The following is a 10,464-nucleotide window of genomic DNA, read 5'->3' on the forward strand; positions in this document are numbered from 1 at the left end:
GATTAATTTGGAAGTATTGCCCAAGTTTGAATGTGACAAATCAAAATGTCAAGTATGTGTGGAATCTAAGTATGTTAAACATCCTTATAAGTCGGTTGAAAGGAATTCAAATCCTTTAGACTTAATTCACACAGATATTTGTGACATGAAGTCAATACCATCTCGCGGTGGAAAAAAGTATTTCATAACTTTTATTGACGATAGTACTCGATATTGCTATGTTTACTTACTTAATAGTAAAGATGAAGCAATAGACGCATTCAAGCAATACAAAAATGAAGTTGAAACGCAACTTAATAAGAAAATCAAAATGATAAGAAGTGATAGGGGTGGTGAATATGAATCTCCTTTTGAACAAATATGTTTAGAATATGGAATTATTCATCAAACAACGGCCCCTTACACGCCCCAATCCAATGGGATTGCAGAAAGAAAGAATCGTTCATTAAAGGAGATGATGAACGCATTATTGATAAGTTCTGGTTTGCCACAGAACTTGTGGGGGGAAGCCATTCTTACGGCTAGCCGAATACTAAATCGAGTACCCCATAGCAAAACACAATCCATTCCATATGAAAAATGGAAAGGAAGGAAGCCCAACTTGAATTATTTTAAAGTGTGGGGGTGTTTGGCAAAAGTGCAAGTTCCTAAACCCAAAAGGGTAAAAATAGGACCGAAAACCGTTGATTGTGTTTTCATAGGATATGCGACTAATAGTAAAGCATATCGATTTCTGGTTCATAAATCAGAAAATCCCGACATTCATAATAATACGGTTATAGAATCAGATAATGCTGAGTTCTTTGAAAATATATATCCGTATAAAAAGGAATGTGAGTCGATTGGTGAAGGATCTAAACGACCTCGGGAAGAAACAAAAGAAAGTACACTTAACCAAGAGGATCCAAGACGTAGTAAACGTCAAAGAACGTCTACTTCATTTGGACCAGATTTTGTGACTTTCTTATTGGAAAATGAGCCTCAAACATTTAAAGAAGCTATGTCTTCTTCGGAATCATTGTTATGGAAAGAGGCGGTCAATAGTGAAATAGAATCCATACTGAACAACCATACATGGGAATTGGTTGATCTTCCTCCTGGAAATAAACCGTTGGGTTCTAAATGGATCTTTAAGAGGAAAATGAAAGATGATGGCACTATTGACAAGTATAAGGCAAGACTTGTGGTCAAAGGGTATAGACAACGAGAAGGTCTTGACTATTTTGATACATACTCTCCAGTTACAAGAATTACATCCATACGAACGTTAGTAGCGTTAGCTGCAGTTTATGGTCTTGAAATTCATCAAATGGATGTTAAGACGGCCTTCTTAAATGGAGAGTTGGAGGAAGAAATTTACATGGAACAACCTGAAGGGTTTGTGGTTCCAGGTAAAGAAAAGAAGGTCTGTAGACTTGTTAAGTCCCTTTACGGATTAAAACAAGCACCCAAACAATGGCATGCTAAATTTGACCAAACAATGTTGTCAAATGGATTTAAGATAAATGAATGTGATAAATGTGTGTACATTAAAAATGTTCCAAATCACATAGTCATTGTTTGCTTATATGTGGATGATATGCTCATAATGAGTAATGACATTGCCAACATAAATGCTACTAAGCGTATGCTAACTAGCAAGTTTGATATGAAAGACTTGGGAGTTGCTGATTTAATTCTGGGAATTAAGATCCATAAGACTTCTCAAGGTCTAGCATTGTCACAATCTCATTATATTAAGACAGTACTTGAAAAATTCAAGCACTTGGGCTTTAAAGTTGCAAAGACTCCAATTGATGTGAATCTTGCATTAGCAAAGAACAAAGGCCAGAGCATATCACAATTGGATTATGCTCGTGTGTTGGGTTGCTTAATGTACATCATGAATTGTACACGACCAGATATAGCTTGTGCTATAAGTAAATTGAGTCGATATACGAGCAATCCAGGCCAATCTCATTGGATGGCCATGAAACGAGTTTTGGGGTATTTAGTACATACCCAGGACTTTGCTTTGCACTACAATAAATATCCTGCGGTCATTGAGGGATACTGTGATGCAAATTGGATCACCGGATCAACTGATTCCAAGTCCACAAGTGGATATGTATTCACTATTGGTGGAGGAGCGGTATCTTGGAAGTCATCCAAACAAACTTGTATTGCCCGCTCTACAATGGAGGCTGAGTTCATAGCCTTGGATAAAGCCGGTGAAGAAGCTGAATGGCTCCGGAATTTCTTGGAAGATATTCCATTTTGGCCCAAACCGTTGGCACCAATATGCATACATTGTGATAGTCAAGCGGCAATTGGAAGGGCTGGGAGCGTTATGTATAACGGTAAGTCTCGCCATATACGACGAAGACATAAAACCGTTAGACAATTACTCTCTAGAGGAATTATCACGATTGACTATGTAAAGTCAAGTGATAATGTGTCGGATCCACTTACAAAAGGCCTAACTAGAGAGGTAGTTGAGAAGTCATCAAGGGGAATGGGACTGTGGCCGAGAACAAGTCATAGTGGCGGTAACTCTACCTAGAAGACTGGAGATCCCAAGATCTAGGTTCAAGGAGATCAAACAAAGTCATTTATGACGGTTCAACATTGTCAACTAAACTTTTGGTCCATTCTCGTGATGAGACAATGTTCAGTACCAAGGATAAAGCATTAAGGCTTTTTAATGATTTCTAAATTTGATACGGGGTATATCAAATAGTGTATCTACGGGATGACACGTTTAGGAATCACCTATGTAAGTGTGAAGTGTTAGCCGCTTCAAGGAGAACATTGTAAGGCCAGTTCTCTACGCACTTATGAAACCAGGCGGTGTTCATGGCTGAAACGAACACAACAATGAGAACCAAAGACGGTTAAGGGTTGGTTGTGTGACTTGTGGTTGTCTAGGTATACACTAAAGTTCGACGGTTCAAAGATATCAAATCTACCGATTGATCGAGTATATCCGACATAAGTTCACTACGGAAAGTTCAAAGGGAAACCTACTTATCCAGATGCAATTAATCCTTACTTGCGAATCACACAGTTTTTCATGCATACTTCCGTGATATAGCCATTCCCCATTCATGTGGGGGATTGTTGGGTTTTTAAGGTATTTAATTAATATATTAAATACTTAAAAGAGGGTGAATGGGAAATGGAGGGAAATAAAATTTTTGAGTGAAATTTTAAGTTTCCCCCCTTGGCAAATGGGCATTGTCCCATATTGGAAGAGGAAGAGGTTTTTTATGGGTATATAAGCAATTGCTCTTCTTCTAGCTCTTAAAGAGTTGAGAAGAAGGCAAGCCTCGCGTCGTCGTCGTCGTCGCTCGCTCGGCTCGGCTTCGGCTTCGGCTTCGGCTACGGCTACGGCTTCGGCTTCGGCTTCGGCTTCGGCTTCGGCTTCGGATTCGGATTCGGATTCGGATTCGGATTCGGATTCGGATTCGGATTTGGATTTGGTCAAATGGTCGATTGATTGATTAACTTTTTGGACCAAATTTATTTGTTAATAGTAAAATATTAACAGAAATGTTATTAAATATTTGTTTTAATAACAAAATATTAATATTAAATATTAATATTAAATCCAATCCGTTTTTCTGTTTTGGTAACAGAAAAGTAACTACCCTCTTTAATTTTCCCTCTTTATTTTCCCTCTTTATTGTTGAGTAAATGGCCATTTATGTAATGGCATTTATGTTGTGGGCGTTTTGCATAAACAGCCATTCTGAAGAGACCCAACTTTGGCTATAAATACAACATTATTCTGCTCAGAATTTTAACTATAATTTTCTGAGTTTCCTCTCCTTCTTCTGCATACTTTTAGCATCAAAACAAAGCAAAAAGTAAGTGTGATTTGCTACCGAACTTTGTGTTCGCTGAAACACTGGGGTTTGAAGTACCACTACACCAGTGTGTAATTCGTTCTATCCTGGGAGGAAATAATCCATAACCTTGGGTATTAGGAGGGGATTAAATTCCTTAAGGAAACACTGTGAATTCAGTGGGCTCGAATTGGTTTATGTCATTTCTGTTTATATTCATTACTGTTTATATTCATTTATATTTCATAATTTATTTTACAAATACAGTGTAATAACATTAATTCCAAAACCTGGAGTTGAAAGGGCTTTTATATTTCCTCCCTGACTATATATTATGCTGTGTAAAAGTCTGTGTATGTGAGGTCTGTGACACGCTGAAGAATATTGGACAAGAAATGCAAATGAACTGAAATTTTAGGTATTTGGTTTAGTACTCCAACGTAGTGTGTTGGAGTTTCACTTCTATAAATTCTGAACTCCAAACTTCGGCACAATGTACTAGAATTTAATAATGTAAAGAGTTTTCAAACTTTACTCATAAAAGTTTCAAACTCTAACACACTTTAGTGGAACTTTTTTCGTATTTAACTAGGGTTATTTTGTCAAAATATTATTTTCGTTTCAAAGAGTGACTAAAGCTTAATTAGTTTTGAGACGGTGGCTATATATTGATAGCGGTATAAAAAAATGGCAATCCGTCTATTCTTTCTGATAAAAATTATAGTGTCAACACATGTAGGTGAATTGCCATAAATGCCCCAATGAAGATCTCAACTTACACAGCACAGAGCACAGAAAGGGACAGTAAAGCATATGAGGCCATTTGAACAAAGAATATGAACCACCAGATTTAGATTATTCCAGGTAAACTGAAGGAAGTGAAGGCAGAGGAGGCAGATATTAGATTGTGGTTGCCACATGTCAATTCAAGCAGCCAATCACAGATTCACCCTTTATCCATCAAGATAAGCCTCTTCTTCTTCATACAATATCAGCTTCTTCATACACACCATCAAATTATTCACTGCATTCAAGAAAAAAATCCCCCAACATGGCCTCTGCCTGTGCTTCATCAGCCATTGCAGCAGTTGCATTCTCTTCTCCAAGGTAAGCCTAGTAATTTAAACTGTTAGTGATCAGATATGTTCAATATAGAAAGACTTTTTTGAAGTGCACTAACAATTCTTTGTTTGAATCATGAATCTGCAGTTCCCAGAAAAATGGATCAATTGTAGGAGCAACAAAGGCTTCTTTCCTTGGAGGGAAAAGATTGAGAGTATGCAAATACGTCGCACCAGCAGGATCAAGATCGGTTGCTGTCTCTGCTGTTGCTGCTGACCCTGATAGACCCCTCTGGTTCCCTGGCAGTACCCCTCCTCCATGGCTCGATGGCAGGTCAGTGATAATCAAATATGACTCCACTTCCATTCATTGTTCTGATGGCCGGAGCTAATTTGAAACTTAATTTTTACTATGCAGCCTCCCCGGGGACTTTGGTTTCGACCCTCTTGGCCTTGGTAAGCCAAAATCTTAATCCCGGTAGTTGCTTCTCTTGCTTCTCTATGATAGTTACCTGTAGCTATCTTTCAAATGACTTGATATTGTTTTACACTGTGTTATACTCAAACAATAACTGTTACTGATCACTGACAGCATCTGACCCGGAGAGCTTGAAATGGAACCAGCAGGCAGAACTTGTACACTGCAGATGGGCAATGTTAGGTGCTGCGGGCATTTTCATCCCAGAATTCTTAACAAAGATTGGGATTCTTAACACACCTTCATGGTACACTGCTGGTGAACAAGAATACTTCACCGATACAACCACTCTCTTCGTCATTGAGCTGGTGCTTATTGGCTGGGCTGAGGGAAGAAGGTGGGCAGATATCATCAAGCCTGGGTGCGTAAACACAGACCCCATCTTCCCTAATAACAAGCTCACAGGCACAGATGTCGGGTATCCAGGAGGCTTATGGTTTGATCCTTTAGGTTGGGGATCTGGTTCTCCTGAAAAGATCAAGGAGTTGAGGACAAAGGAGATCAAGAACGGAAGGCTGGCCATGTTGGCTGTCATGGGTGCATGGTTCCAACACATCTACACTGGAACAGGACCAATTGACAACCTTTTCGCTCACCTTGCTGATCCTGGTCACGCCACTATTTTTGCTGTAAGCACGACTTTTCTTTTAACTCTAGCAACATACAACCTGAAACCTATTTTGTTGTCCCATGTTAGAATTTGTAGAATTTATGAGAAAAAGGACTGATTAACATTATCTCTGAAGCACATAGAGGACTGGAGTAACATTAGTAGGAGCAAGCACAACTTAACTGTGTTCATGCTTTTAAGCACACAATATTAGGATTAAACTACTACCACACAAGTAATAGAGTGCATATATATTTAGAAAAGTGAAGATCTTGAGGTTATTCTCTATCACTGCTTATGCAGAATGAAACTGAAAATAGAATTTACAACACCAATTTGAGTAACTGACACTATTTCTGTTTTGTCCTACAGGCTTTCAGCCCCAAGTAAGATGCAGGAGCACCATTTGTTGGCATTGATGTGTTGGAGTGACACTCTGAAGATCTGAAGAAAGAAATTTTAGAAATTGTTTTCCAACTTAATGTTGTATCACTACACTTAAGTTACTTCTGTGTGCATCTTCTGTAGAAAAAGATTAAGCAGTGTACAAATATCTTTGGGATCTCCCAAGTCCTAACAACAGCAAGATATACTATCACTAGGCTGCACCCATGTAATGATTCAAGATTTTGAATGCATTTCTACTCATAGATAAAGAGTGGATATTTAATATTGAGTACACAACTGGTAATTCCCTCCTTTCTTTGAAAGGCAAAAACAGGATATGGAAAAAAGAAGACATGTTGTGGAGTTGCTCAAGCCTAAGGAACAAAGCTATTTAGCAATGCTAACACAGAACTAATCTTAGGACGATTCATGTCTTCCCAAAATTTTCTGGTTAGGTAATGATGATTTCTCAAAACGAACAGACCTCTGCCACTTCATTCTAAACAAATATCCCTCGTGCATACATTAACTATAACCAAGACACAGGTAGTGAACCCATCCCAAACTATTAGGAAGAAAGAGCGCATGGAAAAAGCTCAAGAATGATCAGGTTCCTTTTGACTTAAGAAAGGAGTAACAGAAGCCCACATAAATCTAACAACCATCTAAATGGCCTGACTGTTTACCCGTAAAACGGTACAATTGAATTTATACGTGGTTTATAGACAAGTGAATTAATTTGGTCCTGAAATAATGAAATAATTAAAGAAATGCGCAATACTTAGCCTTGAAATAAAAGATGAAATCACGAAAAATAATAATTCGCACAACAGCGATGAAACCAAGGAACAAGAAAGTAAAATTGTATAAAGCTTTTAATCGATTATAGCGTAACTTTGCCTAAAAAATACTTGTCTTTTACAGTAATAACAGAGCTCACTATTTATAGACGCCTAAGGAACAAGGTCCTAGGATCGTGCCGTTCTTTAACGTCAATTATGAGGGTCATTGATGAAACTGTGACGGTGAGCATAAATAACAAATTCTCTGTAACGGGCAGTGCACTAAATACTATGGAATATTCTTCATTAATAACACCGATCGGAGGGTATTTGTTGCATCTTTACGGGTGTCATTCTTTCCGGTGACAAACGGGATAATTTTCTTTGGTTCAAACTTTCCCCCGCCTTAAGTTCCACGTGTCACTCTCTTAAGCGACCACTTAGCATAGCGTATTTTACCGTATACAGATAGTCCCTGCTTTCTGGTGACATGACCCTGTGTCACCAGGAAGTTGGTAGAAACACTCTTTTTGGAGGGAACTATTATGATTCCTTTTGAAAAGCTTCTGACGGTTGATTAGACGCATGTCTCTCCGCATTTAATGTCCCGAACTCGCGTCATCCCACGATTCAACATAGCTTTTGCCGGTTATCGAGGTTATCATGGCCACAAATTTAACCGCCCTAAACCTTTACTTATTCGCATCAATTTTCTTCACTCATACCCACAACTCTTCAAACTTCCTACAACCTTCTCTATTGTTCTTCAACCTTTCTTTAACTTTCTTTGTTATTTCTTCTATTTTTGCCTAAAAATATCCTGAGTTTGCCTTTCTTGCTTTGTAGGCTAACTTTCTTGCTTCCGAAGGCCTCCAAAGGTTGATACAGGAAAAGGAAGAACTTACCTCTGCATGGGATCAACTTTTGGCCGAGCAGGAGCAAACTGCCGCTCGCCTCTGAGAAAGGGAAGTCAAAGCTGCTGAGGCCGTTGTATTGGAAGCTCGTTTGCAACAAAGCGAACAAGAAGTGGTAACCCTTAGCCAAGAGATTGGCCCGCTGAGGGTTAAATTTCACGAAGCCAGGGCCAAATGCGCTGAAGTCCATTATATCGTTCTTGCTGCAACCGACCGCGAGGCTGCCTCCGCTGAGAGATTGACCAACTTGGAGGAAGCCTTGAACATCAAAATTGAAGAGCTTGCTGCTGTGGGGGTGAAACATGCCCAGTTGGAGGAGAAGTATAAGAAGACTATCGAGCATAACAGGCTCTTTAGCTCGACTATCTGTGACCTTGATGTTAGCCTCCGGTCTATTAGATCCGCCCGGGAAAACCTTTCTGCCGAGGTAACCCAACTCAAAGAATAACTTAAGCACCGAGCGGCTTCCCTCGTTGTTGAGAAAACTTATGTTATGTACAACATCAGGAGAAAAACCTTGGAAGAGGCCAAAGCTGGTATTATTGACTTTGATGCTGAAATTGTTAAGGCCCGTGAGCTTGAGTTAGTTGCTAAAAGTGGTCTCCTGGCCGAGCCTGATGCCTCCAGTTCTTCTAGTTCCGGTTCTGAAACTCCGATAACTGAAGAGGAAATAAAAGGCAAAGATGTTGAAGGCCGAAATATTGAGATATCAGTGGATTTAACCACTTCCCCTAGGGGCGCAAACACTTCACTTCCTCCGGGTTCTGGAGTTGCAGCTGTTTAGCCTTTCTTCTTCTTCAACTTTTGTATCCGTGCCACTTTGCCACGTTATTGTAAATGAAGACATCATTTTGCAAAAGTATTGTTTGAGTCTTTCTTACGTTTGAACGTTTATGCAAGTTTTGCGCTCCCTTTTTTCTTTTGCCAAGTGTTCTGCGCAAGTTTTACTGTTTGAGTCTTATTACGTAAAGCCTTGGGTGTATTTTTCCCCAGAAGTATTTTGATTTTGGGCATACATTCTTCCAAAATCAACCCTTTAACGTGAGGGTTTTCATAATAGAGGGCCTCTTATGTTTATGGTGCTCTTGAAGAGTACGTCTCCTGTTCATTACGGTACTAGCATTTGAAGTACTTGTTTAACTTTCAAATGATAAAATTAATTCATCGATTAGACAAGAAACAAGATGAGAAATAAAAGGAATTTATTTTATTCGTTCCGTTTTCAAAAAGTACATAAGCATTCGTTATGTTAGAGAGAAATTGCCATTTCTTGTGGCTAATTCGTAGAGCTTGTTTCCACGGGGCTGACCACGCTGTCCCTAGTCCCGATGACACAATTATGTTTCCGGTTTTCGTGCTCTGGTCGACGTGGCAGTCATTGTTGCTGCATTCTCATATCATTCCCCCCCCCCAGTGTTCAAATGCGAAGAATGCGAATTGGAACACTAGGAATCTTGCGCCTTCGAGGATCCTACTAATGAATTGCTGGACAATGTTTTGCTCGGTAACAAACTTTGCTTCCCCTTAGGAATTTATGTTATCGAGGAAAAGACTATCTAACAATCCTCAAGTGGTTTGCACTTGTGAACGGTCGGGTAACCTTTGCTTAATAGCAAACTTATTTTCCCGGTGGAAATTTTGCTATCGAGCCAAAGATTATGTAACCGCCCCGGAGAGGCTCTTCGCTTGTGTGCCTTGTTATTAAAAATCTTATTTCTACCGTTGAAACTTTCTTCGTAGTGTGCTTTTCATTGCTGCCTCATTGAAAACCTTGCCAGAAAAATCTAATTAGGACAAAAACTAGACGAAGGGAAAAAGAGTGCAGCACATAATTTCCGTACAGATGATATTTGTCAGTAATAATATCTCCTGAGGTGTGCCACATTCCAATTGCTTGGCAACTTTTCTCCATTCTGATTCTCTAACTCGTACGAACCTTTCCCGATGACAGCTAAAACCCGGTAGGGGCCTTCCCAGGTTAGGCCTAGCTTCTCTACATTGAGTTCCCGGGTGTTTTGAGTTACTTTCCTTAAAACCAAATTTCCCAATTTAAAATAACGAAGGTTGGCTCTTCGATTGTAATATCATTCCAATCTCTGCTTTTGTACCATAACAAAGTTCTCGTGCCATAATTTTGGAACCGGTTTCTTCACAGTCCGCTCAGCCAGCTAGAGGCAGGGGTCAGACAGCTAGAGGTTGAGGTTAGGCCATTAGAGTTGGAGGTCGGGCCGTTATAGGTGGAGGCCAGCTAGCTAGAGGTCTTCCTAGAGACGTAGGTAAGAGTAGTGGGGCCAACCCCGATTTAATGCTTTTCCAGCTAGGCCTGAGGCCGAGTTATCTATTTCCGTTATCATAGGTTTTCGAATTTTCCATAGAGATTCTTCAGTTCTATTTGATCTGGGCTC

The 10,464-nt window shown here is 39.6% G+C and overlaps 1 protein-coding gene across 1 annotated transcript; it reads left to right on the forward strand.

Moving 5' to 3' along the window:
- Positions 1 to 4,532: 4,532 nt before the first annotated feature.
- Positions 4,533 to 6,655, forward strand: LOC109236899 (chlorophyll a-b binding protein, chloroplastic). Its single transcript, XM_019403139.1, has 5 exons — positions 4,533 to 4,934; positions 5,037 to 5,222; positions 5,307 to 5,344; positions 5,481 to 5,995; positions 6,349 to 6,655. The coding sequence occupies exons 1-5, from the start codon at positions 4,879 to 4,881 to the stop codon at positions 6,364 to 6,366; spliced, it is 813 nt and encodes a 270-aa protein (XP_019258684.1). The 5' UTR covers positions 4,533 to 4,878; the 3' UTR covers positions 6,367 to 6,655.
- Positions 6,656 to 10,464: the final 3,809 nt, after the last annotated feature.

This window comes from Nicotiana attenuata, unplaced genomic scaffold (genome assembly GCF_001879085.1).
Source record: "Nicotiana attenuata strain UT unplaced genomic scaffold, NIATTr2, whole genome shotgun sequence".
Classification (NCBI taxonomy): Eukaryota; Viridiplantae; Streptophyta; class Magnoliopsida; order Solanales; family Solanaceae; genus Nicotiana; species Nicotiana attenuata.